Source organism: Cnephaeus nilssonii, assembly GCF_951640355.1.
Source record: "Cnephaeus nilssonii genome assembly, chromosome: 10".
Classification (NCBI taxonomy): domain Eukaryota; kingdom Metazoa; phylum Chordata; class Mammalia; order Chiroptera; family Vespertilionidae; genus Cnephaeus; species Cnephaeus nilssonii.
In genome coordinates, this window is record NC_137081.1 from 61665897 (window position 1) to 61689439 (window position 23543).

The 23543-nt window shown below is 39.0% G+C and overlaps 1 protein-coding gene across 1 annotated transcript in view; it reads left to right on the top strand.

Moving 5' to 3' along the window:
- Positions 1–23543, top strand: part of NEB (nebulin) — a gene marked incomplete at its 5' end in the record, with an annotated part of 191460 nt that overhangs the window by 22336 nt on the left and 145581 nt on the right. Inside the window, 22 exons of the mRNA XM_079783149.1 lie at positions 746–862; positions 2765–2869; positions 2951–3058; positions 3142–3246; positions 3631–3729; positions 4814–4918; positions 5890–5997; positions 6081–6194; positions 7766–7867; positions 7962–8069; positions 8156–8260; positions 9326–9424; positions 11317–11421; positions 11980–12087; positions 12171–12284; positions 14924–15121; positions 17185–17292; positions 19164–19262; positions 20054–20158; positions 20244–20351; positions 21756–22067; positions 22173–22379. Of these exons, the coding sequence (XP_079639275.1) occupies positions 746–862; positions 2765–2869; positions 2951–3058; positions 3142–3246; positions 3631–3729; positions 4814–4918; positions 5890–5997; positions 6081–6194; positions 7766–7867; positions 7962–8069; positions 8156–8260; positions 9326–9424; positions 11317–11421; positions 11980–12087; positions 12171–12284; positions 14924–15121; positions 17185–17292; positions 19164–19262; positions 20054–20158; positions 20244–20351; positions 21756–22067; positions 22173–22379 (2739 nt within the window). The remainder of the gene's footprint in view (positions 1–745; positions 863–2764; positions 2870–2950; positions 3059–3141; positions 3247–3630; positions 3730–4813; positions 4919–5889; positions 5998–6080; positions 6195–7765; positions 7868–7961; positions 8070–8155; positions 8261–9325; positions 9425–11316; positions 11422–11979; positions 12088–12170; positions 12285–14923; positions 15122–17184; positions 17293–19163; positions 19263–20053; positions 20159–20243; positions 20352–21755; positions 22068–22172; positions 22380–23543) is intronic.

A 23543-nucleotide genomic window follows, 5' to 3' on the forward strand; every position in this document is an offset into this window, starting at 1 on the left:
TGGCTGAACAAATGGCTGGCGCTAGGGATTATGGTCAGAACTGGGACCATTTTCTCCTTCTCCTCTTTTGGACATGTTCCTGACAGGGGCTTGTGAGCCCTCATGTAAAGCCTCTGCTAAAGCTGGAAAGGACAAAGGTGCAAAGAGGGAAGGACAGAGAGAAAAGTTGAAGTCGCCACCATTCGTCCCACCCTCAGCCCTTTCCTCCTCTCCTGCCTGGACATTAAGTACAGGCTCGCTCACATGCATGGCCACAGATGAGACATGAAAGAGTAGATTCATGGTGCTTTCTTTCTTTAAAGATGTGTTGGTGGATAGGCAGCTGGATGTTAAGAGCTGAGTGAGGGTTCTGGAGCAGCAGGCATCTGGGATATGTGCTGTCACTATTGGTGTATCTTTCTCTCCCCCATTATTTATGTATCTATCTACCCGTATCTTTTAGGGCAGGGACCATGTGTTATTCTTTCTTGTATGTGTCCCAGAGCCTGGCATGTAATTGATACTGAAAAATATCATAATGGAGATTTTTGAATGAGTAAATGAGTGGGAAGAAAAGCTATCTTGGAAATGCATGCAGTTTCTCTGCTCCTGTTACGAGTTTCTATGAGTATTTTGTTTATAAAATGTCAAGCTGCCGTTTTTTCTAGAGAGAAAATTGATTTGTGGAACTATGTCATAATATTCATAATAGAGATGAGAGCAAAAAATAACCTGCAGAGTTTATCACTTTGTTTCACTCCCACAGGTAAAATACAAAGAAAACTACGAAAAGAATAAGGGGAAAGCAGATTACAATGTACTTCCTGCTTCAGAGAACCCACTGCTGAGGCAGATGATGGCAGCAGGAAATACGCTAAGTGATGTAAGTATATTCTTACCAAAAAGTGTGTGTGTGTGTTTTTAACCTTAGCGGAAAGAGAGGCAAACTCTCTCCTTTTCTATTGTGACTAAATGCAAACATAACTTTGCAAATGCTTTAAGGTTCTGGTGCAGCAGTTCGTCTGGAACCATCTAACCACAGGAAGGCCTTGGTGCCTCTGAGCATGACGTGTCAATTTGTGGGGGTGGGGGCTGAGGATCAAGTTCAAGGGGCAGGGAAATCCTCATTTGTTTCTAGGCTGCAGGTGCCTGAGCCTCCCTGACTAGAGTCCATTGTAGGAGACGTGCTGTGCTTTTTGACAGAGGCAGAAGGAGATTTTGAAAGGGGAGGAGAGAGGGAGAGAGAGAGATGACACAGCTCTGTGCCCTGCCCTTGGGTTCCTCATGCCGGCTGCTGGGAGAAGGAGGAAAATGCCCCCTGTTGTACAGCTGCTCCCCCAGCTCTGCCATTGTCTCCTCAGATCTTGGCCACAGAAACCATCACCTGCAGACAGCGGGACTTAGAAGACCGCTCCCTAAATCTTCACAGGAATTTCTACCTGGAATTGTCAAGAGCTTTACTAATCCATTCGGATTAAAATAGATTAGATAAGTAAGAACTGGGGCTGGCATTAGCAGCTCCAGTCGACTTTGACTATATGTTTAAAGATACTGACCACGTGATCAGTTGAGTTTTCCCCTTATGGTTAGGTTATATTATGTTTTCCCAACGTTTGAGGATTATATGTGGCTCTCTGGGTGAGTTAGTTATCTTTTCTTTGTCCCCTGGGTTGTCAGCACTGTGGAGATGAACACATGTGATTGAGAAGTGGGGTGAGTGAGTGACAGGTGAGAGAGAGAGTATAGATAGATCTGTCCACGTAGCTCTGTGGGGAAATCAATGCCCATCTCCTGCTTCCTACAGAAAGGCCATCTTTACCAAACATATAAAAGCCAAGGTTTACATCCACTCTGCTGATAAAGGCAAGAATATCAAAATATTAAAAACGAATAGCACCATTCACAATTGCAAAACCCATTGTGAAAAACTGACAGCAACTTGCTGTCTCAGTTGTGCATCTGCACTCCAATCATTGTTTGTGGTCATTGTTACAGCGAAAGATAAATCTCGGCGGGGAAGAGGAGTTAGTTGATTCATGATATGAGTTCTTATATATACTTTATTTTATGTGACAGTACGAAATTTTTCCTTGGTAGAAGGAGGAAGAGAGAGTGTGTATTTCTCAACATTTACTAAGTCTTTCATGAAGGTTTGTTTAAAAAAATGAAAAATTCGCTGTTGTCCAGAATATTCCTGTTTGTTTGGCCCCTGTAGTGAGGGAAAGGTATGTGAGTTGGGGGACAGAACAGCAATTCAGAAATACACAAGAATCTCTGTAACTAAGGGCTTGCTAAGAGGCAGCCTCTTGGCTTCTTAATTTTTTGAAGAATGTTAAACTTAGGCCTCGCCCTGACTGGTTTGGCTCAGTGGATAGACCGTCAGCCTGCGACTCAAGGGTCCTGGGTTCAATTCCGGTCAAGGGCATGTACCTTGGTTGCGGGCACATCCCCAGTAGGAGGTGTGCAGGAGGCAGCTGATCGATGTTTCTCTCTCATTGATATTTCTGACTCTCTCCCTCTCCCTTCCTCTCTGTAAAAAAAAAAAAAAAAAAAAAAAAAAAAAAAATCAATAAAATATATCAAAACAAAACAAAAAAACTTAAGCTTCACAATAATCGCTAATAGAAAAGGCTTATCATTCATGACACCCCCGCATCTAATTGTCAGTTTTAAAAGCAGTTAATAGGCGCTATTTGTTTTTCTTCTTCTTTGGTTTAGTGTTGGAAAATACGAGTGCTATCATCAGCATGGGAGTGACAGGAATCTAATTTTTTTTTCTTTACAGAAACGGTACAAGGAAAACTATGAAAAGACAAAGGCAAAGAGCATAAATTACTGTGAGACCCCCAAATTTCAGCTGGACGCAGTTCTGCAGAAATTCAGCAGTGATGTAAGCAATCCTATGACTACTCCTGTTAAAGAAAAGACCCATCATTTCACAAATAACTAAATGAAATGCCTTGTTTTTCAGACTAAATATAGAGATTCCTACTTAAAGAATATTTTGGGACATTATGTAGGCAGCTATGAGGATCCATATTATGCACACTGCATGAAAGTCACGGCTCAAAACAGTGATGTAAGTTCTAAGACAATTGCTTCACTTTCCAAATTACATGAACACAATGGTTGCCTCCTTATGTCGATTTCTTTTCCTCGTAGAAAAACTACAGAGCAGAATATGAAGAGGACAGAGGCAAAGGCTTCTTCCCCCAGACCATAACTCAGGAATATGAAACCATGAAGAAACTGGATCAGTGTAAGGATGTAAGTCTGTGGTGTGAACTGCGGGTGTGACTGCCCTCCATGGCATCTCGTGGTCAAGATATGTTTAAAATTCTGACACTTTTACAAATAAATGCAACTCAAAAAATTGAAAGAAAATTTATTTTATAGTAGATGTACTATTTTTTCTATCATCCATACATTTCAAGAGCTAATTCTAGCTGATTTTCCCTAAGAAGAGTTATTGGGCATCTGAAGATATGGGAGAGTTTCTTGTGCAGTGTAAAAGTGTCTCTCACAGACGCCATAGTCTAATTAGAAAAAAATAAGTGTTTTATTAACGACAGGTTCTACTCACCCATCCTACCAGCCACCGTGGTTTTGACAGGTGATATCGCTAAACTTGATTCCTTTCCTCGCCCACAGCACACCTACAGAGTCCCTCCAGATAAGACAAAATTCACTCAAGTAACCGACTCGCCTGTTCAGCTGCAAGCCCAGATCAATGCCAAACAGCTGAGTGATGTAAGTTCCTTTACCTACCCAAGCAATGCCGTTATGAGGGAAAATGTAGCATAACTCTATACAGAAAATCCAGTAACTTGTCACAGTTACACAAAACGCTATGTAAGTTGTATATTTGTGTAATCATCTAAAATATTTTTCCATTTAGTTGTCTTTTATCTTCCCCATCTTCTTGGGTGGATAATAATTCTAGTAAAATGGTTCTATAACGGTGACTGATGTAGCTCAATGCCTTGAAGAGAACATGAGTTCTGAAGTCAAAACTGGACTCAACTTCCAGCTGTCTAGGCAAATCATTTAACTTCTCAGGCCTCCTATTTCCTTTTTAAAACTTGTGGTTGTTTTGAAAATTAAGTGAAAGGAGATGTGTGCATAGTCCACATCCTGGCCCAGAGCAGGTATTTAACACCTGGGATTTTTCTCTCTCAAATACGTTTTTAGAAAATGGAGTGTTTGTAATAAGTTTTATCATCTAAGTTTTAAGCCTGAATTTCCAAACTTATGTTGAACTAAAAAATAAAAGTAACCTCAGATACACGGCCAGAAATGAAAGCCTTTAATTAGAGTATCAACAAACCATAATGTTTGCACAGGGACATAACCATACAGGGTAGGGCAAAAGGAGGCTTACAGTTGTGAGTATGCAAAATATTACTTACTAAGTATTGTATTATTTTCCACATAAACAAACCTATTTTTGCCCCTCCCTGTATTTGTAAGAAAAGATTTGAAAGGGCTGTCCTCTCAGAATCCACAGGGCCAATGGTGATATATGGGAAGGGGACCACATATGAAAGAGCCACCTCCTTCCACTTGGGTCCTTCCGGGGTAACAGATGTGACAATAGCAGTCATGCGTCCAGCACACGGTTGTCAATAATGCAAGGTGGCCTACCCTCGCTCCGACTTTCTCTTTTAACCTTAACAACTTTGTCAGGTGTTATTTAACAAAATGTATTTTACATTTTCTTTGATGAAAATTAGTTTTTGTACTTAGGACAATTCTTCTTCCGAACTAATCCTCTCTTAATCCTCTCTCTCTCTCTCTCTCTCTCTCTCTCTCTCTCTCTTTCTCTCTCTCTCAGCTAAATTACAAAGCGAAACATGAAAGTGAAAAGTTCAAGTGCCATATACCTCCAGATACTCCCGCCTTTATCCAGCACAGAGTCAACGCTTATAACCTGAGTGATGTGAGTTCCTTACCGCTATGCCATGCGATATATGGACAACTTGTGCTTTTATTTGTTAACTGTTTCACTAAATAAATATAATGCTAAAGATCGGCTGAACACTTAACATTTATACCCTGTTCCTCTGCCTCTGCCAATGTAACTTTGACTTTACCTTATAAAATGTGTGTACCAATCATGTCAGTAGCTTCATACAACTAGACAGTCCTAATAGATTTTAACCAGCCTTCAAAATGCCACCACTCACGTGTGTCTAATTGCAATTTAATGTTAGATCTGTTAGTCATATATTCATTTGTATTATACTATGTTTCATTTTCTTCCAGGATTTGATTTTTTTAAAATTGAGCGTTATTTCATTTATTCCCCAAGCCCATAATGTTTCTTGTTTCACATGAATGATCTCATTTCTACATGTAAGAGTCCTTGCACTAAGGAAGATATAAGGTATTCAAAAGGCATAAGGACAGGTATCCAGTGCTATCTTTTATTTCCAGACTTAATTCTACAGGAAAGTCAAATTACCCTTAGGGGTTTCCATTTCTTCAACAATCCTATAAATAAGTACTAATATTATCCAACATCAATGAGTACTATAATAATTCATAAAATAAGCTTTGCAGAGGATTTTGAGATCAAATTAAAATGATGCTTTAATACCATAAAAAGTTAACTGTAAAATATTTGTGCCATCCTATAAAATACCCAGTGTTAGGAATCATATATTAGTATGATTACTAAAATTAAGTTAATTTGATAAAATGTTCTAATGGAAAGTAGAAAAGGTTAATCTTGTAGTTAGAAGCTTCAGCTTGAGGAGAAGTATCTAAAACATGCATGATTTTGTGGACAATGAAAACAGTCTCTTTATTTTATAGTGAGACAAAGTATTGGGTTACCTTGTAGTCTTCAAAGAGTGGTAACATGCAGATCCCTTTTGTCAATTCCTTTATTAAAATTTTCCTGTCCAGAATGTTTATAAGCACGACTGGGAGAAGACCAAAGCTAAGAAATTTGACATTAAAGTGGATGCTATTCCCCTGCTGGCAGCCAAAGCCAACAGCAAGAATGCTAGTGAGGTGAGTATGGCCTGGGACCTGGGCTGGGGGACTCGGTGCTGTTCCCTGATGAGTGGGAGCTGGCATGTGTGATGTCTTTGCAGGTGATGTACAAGAAAGACTATGAGAAAAACAGGGGGAAAATGATCGGAGCCCTCAGCATTAATGATGACCCCAAGATGCTGCACTCTCTGAAGACGGGAAAAATGCAGAGTGATGTGAGTGCTTTTGTCAATCCCGCTGATTTTCAGATGTGGCCGCACTTGCTGTTTAATGTAACCTTGGCTGTGATGTTAGTCTAAGTGAAATCTCAGATTCAGGATGACAAGTCAAACATGAAAGCCCCGTGGTAGAGGATGATTAACTTCCTCATTTTTATGATGTCTCTGTACTTTGAGACATCAGTGAATATTGTAAAGGTTCCCCCATCATCTCTTTACTGCCTTCTGTTTTATTAGGGGGAAACTTTACCAGCAATATCATTTTCTGTATTGCTTTTCCTAGAAATGGGCTTAGTATCTCAGGATGTCTGAACATGTATTCATTCCATGCCATGCCCTGATGAAAGGTACTTTACAAAAATACACAGAGAAAAATAAAAGGCAGCCGTGGCCGGGTGACTCAGTTTGTTGGAGCATCGTCCCATACACCAGAAGGTTGTGGGTTCGATCTCCGGTTAAGGCACGTACGAGAGACAACTGATGATGTTTCCCTCAAATGGATGTTTTTTTCTCTCTCTCCCTTCCTCTCTCTAAAAATCAATAAACATATCCTCAGGTAAGGACAAGTAAATAAATAAAAGGCAAAAAGTGAGAAATTAGGCTAAAGACAAAGTAGGAATAACTAGATAAAGCATAACTTCAAAAGCAAATTATTTTAAGAATTTTACAAAATACTGATCTCATTTTATTTTTTTCTGATCTTATTTTAAAGCCTTTAGAATACTTACTATATATAAAACAAAACTATTTACAAAATTGCTTTTCTAATTAATATAAAAAATTAAATAATTCATATTCTGTATCATTTATAAATAGTTCTGTCTTTAGTAAGTATGTTTTTTCATTTCTATATGGGAAAATTACAAGAGAATATGAAGAAATATATGATACATACAATAAAATAGAAACCCCATCTTTTCATGTATTGTTACTATAAAGTAAAATATCAGTCCTTAATGATAAAATGTAATTTACAGAGGTTTCCATCAAGTGCTGAACTAAATGCTTTCTTAAGACTGTGCCTAGTCCTAGCCGGTTTGGCTCAGTGGATAGAGCATTGGCCTGCAGGTTTGATTCTGATCAAGGGCAGCCAATCAATGATTCTCTCTCATCATTGATGTTTCTATCTCTCCCTCTCCCTTTCTCTCTCTTAAATCAATAAAAGTATATATTAAAAAAAGACTTTGCCTAAGTATCTAAGGCTCACTTTACACCTTTTACCTCATTTTCCCATCTCTTAAAAAAGTAATTATCCTTCACACTCTCAAGAGGAAAGAATTGTTTCAAGACCAAAAGTTGCTTAGACAGCAGCACTTGTGTGCTCTGATTTATTCCAGCTGAGAAATATTAGGATAAGTAAAGCAAACATATTTGTCCTTATCAGCAGACTAGATTATACAAGACATGAGCCTTTCCCATGCTCATCCTGCTTTTTTGCTTTGTGGAAAATTGATGCTGAAAAAATACAAGTTTTTCTCTTTCGGTTAAAGTACAGCAATGATGTGAATGAGTGGCTTTTACACCATGAGAGTTTTTCCCTTTGTTTGATTTTCTTTTTCCTTTGACAGAGATTGTACAAGGAAAACTATGAGAAGACAAAGGCAAAGAGCATGAATTACTGTGAGACCCCTAAGTACCAACTTGATACTCTGCTGAAGAGCTTCAGCGAGGTTTGAAAGGCCGTGCCAACCTCTGGGGTTGGGGGGTTTTCCTCCTGTTTGACAAATAACTGTCCATTTGAATTACATACGTTTCCTTTTTCAGGCTAAATATAAAGATAAGTATGTACAGAATATTCTGGGACATTACATAGGCAGTTTTGAAGACCCATATGAAACACACTGCATGAAAGTTTCAGCACAGAACAGTGAGGTAAGCTTGAAGACAATTGGTCGCGCCTCACGGTGACACTGGGAGCAATAGCAGTCATCATCCGTTTTCGTTCTTTCTCGTTACAGAAAAATTACAAAGCAGAATATGAAGAAGATAAAGGGAAATGCTATTTCCCTCAGACAATCACACAAGAATATGAAGCAATCAAGAAGCTAGAACAGTGTAAAGACGTAAGTGCTGCTGTGAATTTCTGAAATTGGGTTTGGAGTGCTTGTGCCATCTAGTGGTAAGTTGAGCAGGAATTTAAATGCTATTTGGAGGTATTAAATTTTAAAATTTGGCTTTTGGGTGGAATTGGGGAACTCAAAAATGACTGTGAAGAAGCCTATTTGGTTTTTTTCTAGTGTATTTTATTTTTTTAATTTCTTTATTAATTAAGGTATTACATGTGTCCTTATTCCCCCATTACCCCCCCGCCCCCCATTAAGAAGCCTATTTGTTACAAAATAATTTCAGGTTTCAGAAATCTTTGTTTTCATTAGTGTATATATATGACCTCAAGAGAAACTGAGGACATGGAGATTTGTGAGCAATGGGTGTTCATCCAACAAATTTGTGCCAAATGCTGTCCTCAGTGCTGACAAGGTTGGCTGCCTCTCATGGAGTGCGCATTTGTATAGGAGATACAGACGACGAACAAAGAGCACAGAACAAGAAAGATAAGATTTCAGGCATTAAGACAGCTGATGTAGAGTGAATGCTACAGAATGAAAATAGGATGCTGTGGGAGAGAGGGATTGCATGGACTTGTAGACTGGATAGTCAAGGAAGGTCTAAGGCAGCCATGCCAAGATCAAGGTAAGAGCAGCAATGAGAACAGCCCACAGAGAGAACAAGCTTGGCATTAAAGGATTGAAGGGATGAGGTGGTTGAAGCGTATTGAGTAGTAAGAGATGAAATGGAAGAGGATGAAGGAAGAGTGGTTCCTGTAGGGTAGAGCTTATAAGCCAAGAGACAGTTTAGAGTGAATATCAAGTCCAGTGAAGAGCCATGTAGGGCTTCAGCATGGGGAAGATGAATCTGGTTGCTAACCACAGCAGGGAGACCAGTTTAGAAGCAATTTCAGAAGAGAGAGAGAGGGAGAGAAGGAAAGAGAGAGAGAGGGGGGGGGGGGGGAAGTAAGCTAATTTTGGCTGGAAACTTTTTCTATGTTTGTATATATGTTTTATATGTGTGTATACGAACAAGAATATAAAAATGCATCATGAAATTTCATTAAATAACATCTTTTCTAGCATGCCTACAAACTTCATCCAGATAAGACCAAGTTCACAGCCGTCACTGATACTCCTGTACTGCTGCAAGCCCAGCTCAACACGAAGCAGCTTAGCGATGTAAGTGCCTTGATTGATGAGCATGTGGGTGGCCCAGAATGCCTTGATTGTTTGAACCATAAGCATTTACATGCTTAATCTTCATGCATGCATCCATCATCCCAACAAAGTCATTTTTCAAGATTTCTTTAAAATCTTGGAATGAAGTGGCCGAAGCATACTGGGGAGGGGGAGAATAAGTAGTAAGAGGTGAAATGGTAGGAGGTAAAGGAGGGGATGATTTCTGTAGAAATAAGTAACTGCTAGGTTGAATTGCAGCCTCAGGAAAAATTATGTTAGAAAAATAATTAATATAGCTAGTAATTTTATTCAACAACTCATTAATTTTTAGTGGGCATTTGCTCATCAGGATCATACCAAAAATAATGCATACTAAAATTCCATGGCAACTTAAATAAACAACAGAAGCATTCACTTGAGTAGCTAACAAGGCAAGCATTTCCCATTCTTAAGTTGCCTAACAAAGACTTTACAATGAGAAAAAGAGCACAGAAATGAGAAAAATATCAGACAATAATTTAAAAAAATGAATATAGGATGGAGTTGCAGAATTAAAATAGGATGACAGAAGTAGAGTGACTGGTTGGACACTTTAAATTGGGTGGTCAGGGAAGACCTATGGCACAACGGTCTGCCCCACTAAGATCGGGGGAAAGCTGCCGTTTTTCTCAAAACATTCACAGTCATGTGGGTTGCCCAGTGCCCCTGTTAAAATACAGATTCTGATTTAGTACGTCTGACTCTGTTAAGCTCTAGGTCAGTGGTCAGCAATCTCATTAGTAACAGAGCCAAATATCAACAGTACAACGATTGAAATTTCTTTTGAGAGCCAAATTTTTTAAACTTTAACTATATGGGTAGGTACATTGTTATTAACTTAATTAGGGTACTCCTAAGCTGGCCTTTGTTAAAAACTCAAGGGGCCAAAGAGTGCCGCATGTGGCTCGTGAGCCACAGTTTGCCGACCACTGATCTAGGTGATGCCAATCCTGCTGATTGGTAGACCCAACCGAGCAGCCAGGTGCTAACACAACTAAATGCTGAGGAGCAGCACATTCTTCTCAAGACAGTAAAGGAAAACATACAGATTGCCCTTCTATGAAACGTGTTTCAATGGCATGAATTCGCTCATGTGCCATGGGTAAAGAAGGGAATGGCATCATTATAACCCAGAAGTCATATTGGTTCATATGCAATGCTTCCTAGCATATTAACATTTTGTGCTCCAGAAAGAAGAGCTAATCGTTAATACCACTGACCCCACTGAACTTGACAAGATGGAATATGGTGCTGTGCGCAGTGCCCAGTCCCCACACACTCTTCTCCTTGGCCTGGTTAGGCCAAGGGCTCTACTTTGAAGATGCTTATTGCACAATCCGTCTCAATCTTGTCCATTCGCCTTCACCTCCACAATTCAACAGCCCTGTTTGCTCTTTATGTTCCCTTCCTTCCACCTAATGTAACTTCTAAAATTTTAAATAAAGTCCTATATTTTGTATTTTTAATAAGAATTTACATATCTTTTTAACTCTGCTAGCATGTTATTTAGAATTATTATTGTTATTGTTAGTGCTCTTACACAATTTCATAGATTTGGGGTGTTTGTGCCTTCAAGGTACAGCCTAGAAGTATAGATCAGACAGTAAGTTTACCATGTACATATTGGATTTACAAAATGACAACCCAGAGTTTGGTTATACCACAAGCCCCGAAAGAGGGACTGGGCATCTGGGCTCTGGGCTGCACTTCAATGGGAATGACTCTTTCTTTGAGGCATTAAAAAACAAAAACAAAACAAAATGGTAGTGATGACTTAGCGATACATATTCTTCTACATAAATTTAAGAAAGTGCCTATCCTGAACTGTTTGGCCACTCTTTACTGTGTTTCAGCTAAATTACAAAGCAAAACACGAAGGCGAGAAGTTCAAGTGCAACATGCCAGCAGATGCTCCACAGTTTATCCAGCACAGAGTCAACGCCTATAACCTGAGTGATGTGAGTACCAAAGCCACAGAGGCCTATGTTTATACACGCACAAAAAGAGGCAATGCCTTAGGTGTTCAAAAAGACGGGGTTAAGAGCTATGCAAATAAACAACTATGAGGTTGTTATCAGAGTGTAAGCAGAGTTTTTAAGACCTAAGTACCTTTAAAGATCTTACTTAGTTATCAGATTTTATTTACCACAGTCTCTGTTACTGTCAGAAACATTCTCTCTTACCCCTCTGCTAATCCCTAGAGTTTTACAAGATCTCTCCCACGTGAATGTCATATTTCACCTCCTAGTGGTTTCTATTTTATATTATCCTTTATACATCAGAACAGCAGAGTCTTCAGGAAGTTCACAGAACATTAGAACAAGGATGTGATACTTATTTGGTAGTTGGGGGGTAAAGCTGGATGATAGGTAAATCAGTAGTATACTACCATTTGGTAAATATATTATATATAGGGAAATAAATCCACAGAAGCACATTTTCAATGTTTTTATTTTTACTGGGTGAATCTGTGTTAGATGTTTTTACAATTCCTTTGCTGAAATTTTCCTATCCAGAATGTTTATAAGCACGACTGGGAGAAGACCAAAGCTAAGAAATTTGACATTAAAGTGGATGCCATTCCCTTGCTGGCAGCCAAAGCCAACAGCAAGAATGCTAGTGAGGTGAGTATGGCCTGGGACCTGGGCTGGGGGACTCGGTGTTGTTCCCTGATGAGTGGGAGCTGACATGTGTGATGTCTTTGCAGGTGATGTACAAGAAAGACTATGAGAAAAACAGGGGGAAAATGATCGGAGCCCTCAGCATTAATGATGACCCCAAGATGCTGCACTCTCTGAAGACGGCCAAAATGCAGAGTGATGTGAGTGCTTTTGTCAGTCTGTCTCGCTTTCTAGATGGCATCCCTGTTAACATGCCCAAGGGCAGTAGCGAGTAAAAGGATTCTCTATCCCCGGACCTCTCAGGTGCAAAACAACAAACTGCTGGGGAGAACTTTAGAAGTGGCATGATCTCCCAGATCCTTACACCTCTTATGATTGAGGAGGAAAATTATTGCTTTGTACTTGATGTCCATTCACTTTGAAAAATGTGTTGATATTTAATAGAATATTGGTTGTAATTCTCAAAACCTTTTGGAAAACATCACTAGGTGTTGTCATATTTTCTTCTAATTGAAAAATAACCTTGGAAATCATGGTTTTAAAACTGTTTTTATTTTGAAAGAAAATCTTGAGTAAACAGATAAAAATCTTAGTATAGCTATCATTGCTCTTTATTGATAATTTGGTAATTAGTATTAGCCTAGAAAAATGCTCATTAATCATAGGCCCCTTTGAGAATCTGATAAAGTATTTGGATTATCCATCTGGAAAAACAAACTTTTTTTCATGACTTTTGCCTTATGGATTTCCTAAGGCTGGTCTATGGACCATCTATTATCTTTTGGTTAAAATTCTTACTATAGAGAAGCAAACAACTACTATTGCAAATTGCAGCATATGATGTATTTAAAAAATGTTTAGAGAATCACGTAAGAGTGTTAAGAATGTTCAACATAGCTTGCAAATATTAGTTTTTCATTATTAAATAGAAGGGTGTTTGTATTATTTGCTTTCCTTTTATCCATGAGCTCATGTGATGGGTATGTACCTTCTCTCATTAATTTTGCATTTGCTCATAAAGAACTTTAAGACATCCAATTCGGTTACTTTATCTAATAACGTCACACTGTACTATGTCAGTATACCATGCTTATATACACAAAACTATTTTGTTCTCTACTTCCTTATCTGTTCTTAACTCAAAAAGGTCATAGCTCTCTGTTGAGAACACATGTATATTTATCTTTGTTTTTTCATCCTATCACAGAACCCATTAGAACACTAGGCACATAATAGTGCTCAGTAAGCACTTCTTAATTGACTGATGTTGCATCCAAAAGAAAAGTCACTAATGAGCCATTATCACATAATATCCAGGCTCAATGCTAAGCTGCAGGTATAGAACATGCATAGCTTTTTAAAAGAATCTTTTGAAGCCCTTTGGACCTTTGACAACATTTTATATGTGCAGGTATGTGTGAACGGGTATGAACATAAACAAAAGAGTTAAAAACACTCCCACACACCAACTGCTGTTGCAACATTGCTTTATCAGTTTATTTGTAATAAAGACAAACTATCTTTAAATTTTTTAATGTTTTTGTATACCATCAGGAAGTTTTCACATTATATTTTTATATTTTTATAAACTAGGATCTAGATTTTACAACTAAGTGATAAATGTATTCAGTGAAAGTTACTACCCACAAAGTATTAGAAGGAAGATCACATTCCCTAATAGATTGGATCATTTGCAAAAGGAATTTCTACAGATTTATAATGCACATCTATATTTGTTAGCTTGGGTCACTGTCTTTAATGATTCTATGACTATGGGGACATATAATGGGTTTAGAATTTTCCAAACGGCAACTGTCTCTCATTAAGGCAGTTGATGAAGCTGGCACTTTGACCTCGTTAGTAACCTGGCTAACCATTCCAATGGAAGTGCCTTCTGAGGCTCAGTGAGGACATTTGTTTTATGAGAACACTGTACAGTAGGCCAAGGTTACTTCAATGGCTTACCTTCACAGACATTTCTCCTTTGAGATGTTACAGCTGCTGCAATCTGAAGTTTCTTTTAAATTGTTACCAAAATTAAACATGGTATGAAAAAACCTTTGAGATTCTCAGTGCGTGTTATCTCCTGTCAAATGTGGAATAATCAGGTTGAAAAATCAGAAACTATCCCTTTAAAGATGACTTTAGAAACTCCAAGAATCAAGTGTACACTTCTGTTTATCAAGCAGTCATCTTATAAAACCAGAAGTATGAAATGATTGTCATATGAGTTTGGTCAATCAAAAAAACAGTCCCTGCCCTGACCGGTTTGGCTCAGTGGATAGAGCGTCGGCCTGCGGACTGAAAGGTCCCGGGCTCAATTCCGGTCAAGGGCATGTACCTTGGTTGCGGGCACATCCCCAGTTGGAGGTGTGCAGGAGGCAGCTGACCGGTGTTTCTCTCTTATTGATGTTTCTAACTCTCTATTCCTCTCCCTTCCTTTCTGTAAAAAAAAACAATAAAATGTATTTTTTTTTTAAATCCCTTATTGGAAAACTCTTCAAAGGATAGATTACCTCCATAGATCATGTAGTTTGTTAGCAGTCTTTGAAAACCCCTGTTTTAAAATAAAGCAATCCCTGGCTGAAGCAGAAGCCATGGGCCATTCCTGATGTCTGACAGTTGTACTTTGATCTAAAAAGAGATTTGAGAAGATCTGTCCATGTATGGTTTTGGGGAGCATTTCAACCATGTGTAACATATGAACAAATTTTAGAAAAAAATAGCTACTCAGATGTTTGGATCTGTTTTTCTGAACTTATATTTGTTGTTTATGAGAGATCTCTGTGCTTTTTCTGGAAATCCATTAAGGTAATAAATGGTAATTTCCTATTCACAGCGTGAATATCATAAAGACTATGAAAAGTCAAAAACTATCTACACGGCACCTCTTGATATGCTCCAAGTCACTCAGGCTAAGAAAGCTCAGGCAATTGCCAGTGACATGGACTACAGGCACGTCCCACACAGTTACAGCTACCCGCCCGATAGCATCAACCTGGACCTTGCCAAGAAGGCGTATGCACTGCAGAGCGATGTGAGTATCTGATTTCCTCTATTCCCTCCTAAATTAAGGTAGGAACTGAGAAAGATTTCTAAGTGGAGTGAGTTTTCTGGCATGTCTCACAGGTGTCTGCATGATCTTCTGTATGTAAGAACTCTGTAATGGGAAAGTTACCCCTGTGGTTCTATGAGAGCACACCCTTCAGAGTTAGAGAGACCTGGGTCTAGTATGTACCCCATCACTGTTTCCCTTGGGGAAAGTTATCAATTTTGCTAAGTCTGCAGTCCTCCTTGTAAAATTGGAATAAAACAAAACAACTGTTTTGAGGATTTAAATGTTTGCAAAAATATTTAGAAGGGTGCCAGGCCTTGGTGAGTTCTCAAAAAACATTCACTGTGATTATCATCATCACTATCAATACTTTTTTACATAGATTTCTATCTTGTCTAAAAATAAATATATAATTACAGCATCAATTTTTTATAGTAGCTGGACTTTTTTCTGCAGATCAAAACTTCTTTAGGCAAATTAATTTGTCCGAGCTACACAATTGAACACTTTATCCTAACAATTCTATTTTCTAAAGATGTGGCAAAATACACTTAGCATAAAATGTGCCATCTTTACCATTTTAAGTCTACACTTCTGTAGCAGTTAATTATATTCACCTCGTTGTGCAACCAATCTCCAGAACTTTGTCATCTTGCAAAGCTATAACTCTACACACTGAAACAGCAACTCATTTCTTCCCTCCCTCAACCCCCTTTCTGTTTCTATGAGTTGGACTACTCTAAAGACCAAATGTAAATGCAATAATCCCATAATTGTCTTTTTGTGAGTGGCTTCCCCTAACCCTAACCCTAACCTTAACCCTAACCACTTAGTGCAGTGGTTCTCAACCTGTGGGTCGCGACCCCTTTGGGGGTTGAACGACCCTTTCACAGGGGTCGCCTAAGACCATCGGAAAACACAGATATTTACATTACGATTCATAACAGTAGCAAAATTACAGTTATGAAGTAGCAACGAAAATAATTTTATGGTTGGGGGTCACCACAACATGAGGAACTATATTAAAGGGTCGCGGCATTAGGAAGGTTGAGAACCACTGACTTAGTGTAATGTACACAAGGTTCATCAGTCGTGTAGCATTTGTCAGTTTCTTACCTTTCTGAGGCGAATATAGTTCTATTTTATGCTACTCCGCATTTTGTTTAACCATTTACCAGTCAGTGGACATTTGGGTTGCTTCCATCTTTTGGCTGTGTGAATAATGCCGATTTGAACATGGGATACCAGCATTTCCATCACTAAGAATTCTGTTTTATACATAGTCATCTTATTTATTGGTTTAATTTGTGCTATGTTTCTTCCTCCCAAATAAATTGTAAGCCTCTTACAGGTAGGAACCATATAGTTTCTTGATTTTTTTTCATTCTAATTAGAAGGCTCACACTGAAGAACAACAGCTTGAAGTTTGTATCTAGAGTTTAAGTTTAGGTACTATCATAGCTAGATAATAAGGGTAACTCATTATTTTAATAATATTAATTAAGTGTCCTCAAAATAGGACCAATTCCAAATGATAAGCAAATTAATGAGCACAACTGTGTTAAAGTACACTGTCAGCCAATGTAGGAAAAACTCCTAAGCTGACTATTACACATGAAGGGCATTGCGAGCAAACAACTACTATCAACTGTTATCAGAAAATGAGCAAAATTATCCAATTTTAATGTGGTCTTCAGTCCTAATTTGACCATTTACACATAATACTTAGAGCTCTAATGAGAAAACCTCTCACATTTGATTATCTAAATATAACAACTTCACTTACTCCTTGAAATGCAGCTTTGAAATTAGCATTTTCCTGATTGAGCGTCCACTCAGTTGGAAATAAAGATAAAATGAAACATTTGCCCACTGGGAAGGCAGTGAGAACCTAAGGGCTGTTAAATTCTCTCACCAAGGATATGTTTGAAATAACCTTCATATCTGGAGTAAGAAAGCTGGTCAGAAATCTTAACATGTTAATGATTTTACGAATAAGCGTGAGGCTGAGCAAAAGAAATGTAACCTTTCTCTTGGTGTTCTAGGTCGAATACAAAGCTGACTACAACAGCTGGATGAAAGGCTGTGGCTGGGTGCCTTATGGGTCCTTAGAAGTGGAAAAGGCAAAGAGAGCTTCAGACATCCTTAATGAGGTAAAGCCAGTGCATTCATTTGCCACAGAGAGATTTGTGCGTGTGCCGTGAGGAAATTCCCCAAACCATGGGGAGTGTCTCCTTTACCACTTCATTCTCTAGCAGTTGTTGCTGAGGGGAAAACCAACTACATGCATGAATTATTCTGGTAGATAAATCACGTATGGGAACCATTCATGACAAAAATATTTTAACAACTTTATCAAGGTACCATAAAATACTATGTTAAGTGTATGCCTGACTTCGTTTTAATAGGTTCCTGTAATTGTACAATCATCATTACAGTCGAATTTTAAAATTCTGCTAGTTCTCCAAAAAGATTCCTTGTAAAATTCCTGCTCCCATCTTCAGTTCCAGGCAACCCCTCATCTACTTTCTGTCTCTAGGTGAAATTTTCTGCTTTTCTAGAAAATTCCTTTATATCAGTCTTCTTTCATTTGGAATAATGTTGTTAAGGTTCATCCATATGCCTACATGTGTCTGCAATTCCTTTCTTTTTATTATTGAGTAGCATTCATTTGTATGGCTATGTTGCATTTTGGTTGTCTAGTTGGTGGACATGTGCATTTTTCCACTTTTTGGTGACTGTGAATAATGTATATAAAGAATATTATAGGAATTGTGTTAAGTATTATACCCTATGTCATATTCTTGATGACTGTGAAGTAGTATATAAGTTATTATTTAGTCTAAGAAAAAACAACGATGATCTTGCAGCCTCAAAGCAGCCAGGAGATCTGACCCTTCTCTTCCTACAGTGAAACATCCCGCTACTGCCAGGCAAACCCATCATCAAGGAGGTTAGACTACATAAACAAGGGGCAGAGGTGCTCAGTGAGAGTTGTCTTCCACACTCAAGATTTTGTTATTCATGTTGTTTTGTGCTTTTGTTTGTTTTTGGTGAAGACCATTGTATCTACTCAGGAATTTTTCAGAAAAAAGTTCTGAGTTGATTGTTGTCAGAAGCCTGAAGCTGAAAGAGTGATGCAATTGTGGGAGAATAGGTGGAGAAGAATATAGCGATAAGGGTAGCTAGAAGTTGTCAGCTCCCAATTTGAACACCTTCCAGTGTTCCCTCTCCTGTGACTTCTCAGCACTTTGGTGACAATCTATGTACTAACCATATTAAGGTTTGCAGAGCAAAAGTACTCCCTCTCTTTAAAAAGAAAACCAAAAAACATTTTTATTGATTCCAGAGAGGAAGGGAGAGAGAGAGAAACATCAATGATGAGAGAGAGTCATTAATCAGCTGCCTCCTGAATGCCACCGACTGATGATCAACCCCACAACCCAGGCATGTGCCCTTGCCCAGAATCGAACCCGGGACCCTTCAGTCCCCAGGCCGACACTATCCACTGAGCCAAACCAGCTAGGGCACTTCCTCTCTTTTTAAATAATCCCTAGCTACTGTCCCAATTCCCCAATTCTTCCTCGCTCAACTAGAGAGCTTCTTTATTTTAACTGCTGATGGTGTGATGGGGGAAATGACATCTCTGAGAACTTGTTAGTGCAAAGAACCCTAAATTGTCTTTCTGCATGGTTTTCTCTTAATCCTTTAGAAAAATTTGGGATGTTTCTGTATTCTGCTTATCTGAGAGTGCCCTCTTTTGTGTCATAAGCAAAACATTAAGAGAGTAAAGTCTGGTTCCTGAAAGTTGTATCGACAAATCCAAGATTAAGTCAATTTTTAAATAATGGATTTTGCATTGTATTCATTTTCCCCCCAAAACCAACCAAAAATCTAGTGTTTTCACATTTTAAAATCAGGAAAAGTCATGTCTCTCCAAAATAAATTTCAAAGGTTTTCATATATTAGCCTTCAGTGCAAGTAATATAATTGTTTTTCTTTTTTTTTTTAATTCGCCAAACAGAAAAAATATCGCCAACATCCAGATACTTTAAAGTTTACCTCGATTGAAGATGCTCCAATTACAGTACAATCTAAGATTAACCAGGCCCAGAGGAGTGATGTAAGTGTCAATCGTATCTGTGTTTCCTTGAATGCTAACTAATACAAGTACATTTGTATTCCAACTGTACTGATCACCTGTAGTTATTATGGAATCTGAAGAGACTCAATTGCATGAGCAACTGCATAATTTCCTCAGCTTTTCATCAACAAAGCACACCTAATTCAGATCTTAAGAGTAGTATGTACAGTGTGCTGTCCTTCCAGTATTTGGACCTTGATTTCCAAGGAGAAGGAATGAGGGGCTTCTCTTGATAACAAGAAACACCACACGCCTATTTCTAGGAAAGACGAGGAAGATGAATAGAGGCACTATATCATATGGAGGAGTTACATTTTAAGTCAGAACTAAGACAAAAATCATATAATAGTCAAACCTACTACCCTCCACTCCCTTTAGGAGCCCACAGAGTATAATGGAGATGGTTGGTGTATCCCACTGTATTAGCCTCTCTTGTGCTCAGGAAAGTGTCTACACGTTCACATTTTCATCAGGACACCTTCCTGGGCTAACTTCCACCAGGTGCCCCGACCTCGGTCCAGGGGTTCGTAGTGCATACATACCAAGGGGCCTTTGTCCAGGCTGAACCAGCACGAAGATAAGACCCTGTGTAATGGCATGTGAGACCTTACATACCTTCAGATATTTGCAGGTGAATATGGGGACCGCACAAAGAGTCTTTCATAAGAAGCACCTCTGTGCATGCAGCTCTCCCTAAAACTCTTTTCCTGTGCCATTAAGTCCCTTTTCCTACTTTATTCGCTTGTTTGTGCATTTTTGTTCTCTTTCAGATTGTCTACAAAGCCAAAGGAGAGGAAACGCTCCACAAATACAGCCTGCCAGCGGACCTGCCCCAGTTCATCCAGGCTAAAGTCAACGCCTACAACATCAGTGAGGTGTGCGCATGGGCTCAGTGCGGGCTGCCGATACGTCTTTTCTAAGTGTGGACTGAGTTATACTTCAATGACATTTTTCTTTCAGAATATGTACAAAGCAGACTTGAAAGATATGAGCAAGAAGGGGTACGACCTGAGAACTGATGCGATTCCCATCAAGGCTGCCAAGGCTGCCAGGCAGGCGGCGAGTGACGTAAGTCCGGCTGGTGGTCACCTGTGTGTAACCAGAAACTGTGGGCGGGGTGGGCTTGTGATCCCAATGTCCCCACGTCTTGCTGTCCCCACCTGGAAGCAAGTCTGGTTGAAAACTGTTTAGAAAAGAAAGTTCCTTAAACCGATCGGATCAGCTCTCATCAAGCACCCTAATTAAAAATTCTCGTCAATATTTCTATACAAGTGCACTTTATTCTCCTTGTGAAAATAAATAAGGTACATACTATTGAAGTATAACAGCCTCCTAATGGTAAAATTTTCTCTCAAAACTTGCTTAATTTATATGAGTTCCCTATTGCTTCTTCAGATGATGACTCGGCTTCAATTTTTATAGCCTCCAATTGTCAGTCATTAGATTCCATTACAGTTAGGAACTTTGTTCCTTTTGCGGTCTTACTTTTAGCCAGCTGCGAACTGAAGTCCCTTTGCTCTTAAATTTAAATACAATGGACTCAGGCCCCCACCTGTTGTCCTGTAGGAAGTGGGATACCCCTTCCCCTACTCCTGCAGTTGCCCTGAGGTTTTTGTTTTGTGATTCCCTGTCTCCTGGTTTGTTTATGATGGTATTGCTCTGGCTTCCTGGGTTCTCCTTCCCCGGATTTACTTCTCTTTCTGCTCTGCATGATCCAGGGACAGAACACAGCCCCTTGCTTTTGATTTCCCCCAAGTCCCAAGCACAACGTCACTGACCGAAATGAAATTGACATTGCACCAGGGTAAATACGTGACAGTTGAGTAATAAATGCCTGTGTCCTAAAGGCCCTGCCATCCAGAATTTCTCACTGATCCTCTTACTCTGTGGGTGGCTTCCTCTAGTCTGCCCCCACCCCCCACCCCCGTACACACAAACCTTCCATCACATCTCTGCTTTTCGATTTCCCAGGTTTCTTCCCAAGTCTCCCCAAGGAAGCTCAGTTCTCCTCACTGTTATTCAGAGCCAATTAGTCTTTACACATTACTGGCTCTGGGTCTCCCTTTGAATATGCAAACTCATTAAAATTCTACTACCACCACTACAATTCTACTAATCAAATAGCCAGCTATTTGGGATCTTCTTTAAAAGCCCAACGTCATTGGTAGAGATTGTGAAATATTTATCTTTTCATTTGTCTCTCTCAAGTATCTAAGTGGGAAGGAAGTTACTTTACTTTGTCATTGATATGAATAGTGGTAGCACCTCTACCCCAATCTTGCTGGGGTAGCAGAAGCAGCTATAGACAATCAAATAGGCTCAAAATAACCTGGCTACTTACAAGCGAGTATCTACTTGTTTGGTTATTGAAGTAATTTCTGGAAAAGTCCAATTGCTTCAAACCATGGTCTCATTGCTCAGTAAAATCTTCATTGATACATTTTAAAATATGCCCACCTTTGTTTCTAATAGGTTCAGTACAAAAAAGATTATGAAAAAGCCAAAGGGAAAATGGTTGGCTTCCAAAGTCTCCAAGATGATCCTAAACTGGTTCATTATATGAATGTAGCCAAGATACAATCGGACCGGGTATATAAAAATGACTATGAGAAGACAAAGACGAAGTTCAACATACCCCATGATATGTTCAATGTTGTGGCAGCTAAGAAAGCTCAGGATATTGTCAGCAATACCAACTATAAGCATCCACTCCATCATTACACCTACCTGCCTGATGCCATGGACCTGGAGTTGTCTAAAAACATGATGCACATACAGAGCAATGTAAGTGACGTTTACTATACAAGACAATCTCCCTTCAGGGTCAGAGCCTGCAGGAGAGAAGCCCTTGCCTCAGGCGCTCACTCCTCTTTTTTCCCTTTGCCGTAGAATGCCTACAAGGAAGACTACAACACCTGGATGAAAGGCATCGGCTGGATACCTATTGGGAGTCTGGATGTAGAAAAGGTTAAAAAGGCGGGTGATGCCCTGAGTGAAAAGAAGTACAGGCAGCATCCAGACACCCTCAAATTCACCAGCATCGTGGACTCCCCAGTTATGGTCCAGGCAAAACAGAACACACAGCAAGTCAGCGATGTGAGTACAACAAAACAGAGGGTGCAAAAGATGGAGGGAGGCTTCAAGAAAATAAATATTGGCCCACTTTTTAAAAATTCTTCTGAGCTAATATCTTTTTCTTAATTTAAAATTAGTAATTACAATACTTTTTAGCTTGGTCACTAATGTTTTCTTTTATCTTTTTTTTTTATCTTCCTTTTTTGAAACCTCTTCCTCTTTAACTACCTTGAAATGCTGTGTTATTGGATAAATTGACATGGTGCAAAAAATTCTCCTCTACTACTACTACTACTACTACACACACACACACACACACACACACTAACTTTAAGCTTACATCCCAGACACTTTATTGTGGCAAATTTATCATATCCAATTCTTTACTAAGTTCCTTATATTTAGTGTTTATATAAAATACAGGGAAATAATACACATGAGTATATGATTTTGCACCTCATTTCACCATAGATAATTATTATAGAGACTTTTTTTTTACTTATGTCTTGGTGGAGATTAGTACATTGTTTGCCTCCCTGTCCATAAGTCATATATATGATCTGGCTAAAGTCAAACCTAAAGGAAAGACTGATGAATAGAAGAGTCAAAGGGACATCAAAAGCACACATTCATTAATTCATTGAATGAATGTTTTTTAATACCTTCCATGTGCCAGGCACTGTATTATGTGATGATGGTACAAAGATTAAGGAGACGAGGATTAGTGGGATATAGGCTATAACAAGAATATAGGACAAGAGTATAAGAAAGTCGTGGGTAGAACAGCTTTGTCACACAGAGAGATGAATGCTACAGGAGACACACGTGCTCGGTAAGTACAAGGGAAGAGGTAACTGCCTACCAGAGCTTCCCTAGCAAATCCGGGAAGGAAAAGCATGACAGTGAAGAAGTAATGAATGGAAGAACAGTGAAGTGTTCAGGATTGTAACCTGATCTTTGAGGGTCTTGTATGCCAATTTATAGTCTAGACATTATGGGGTAAGTAGCAAGATGTATTGAATATTCTAAATTCATGGAGTTGCATTATCACATCTGTGTTTTAAATCTGACAAAAAGTACAGAAGCTGTATTGGAGAGGGAGAGATTGGAAAAAGAAGATGAATTAGAAAGCTGTTACAGATACCCAACAGAAGGCTTACTTGGACTTTAAGGCAGTAGGGATGG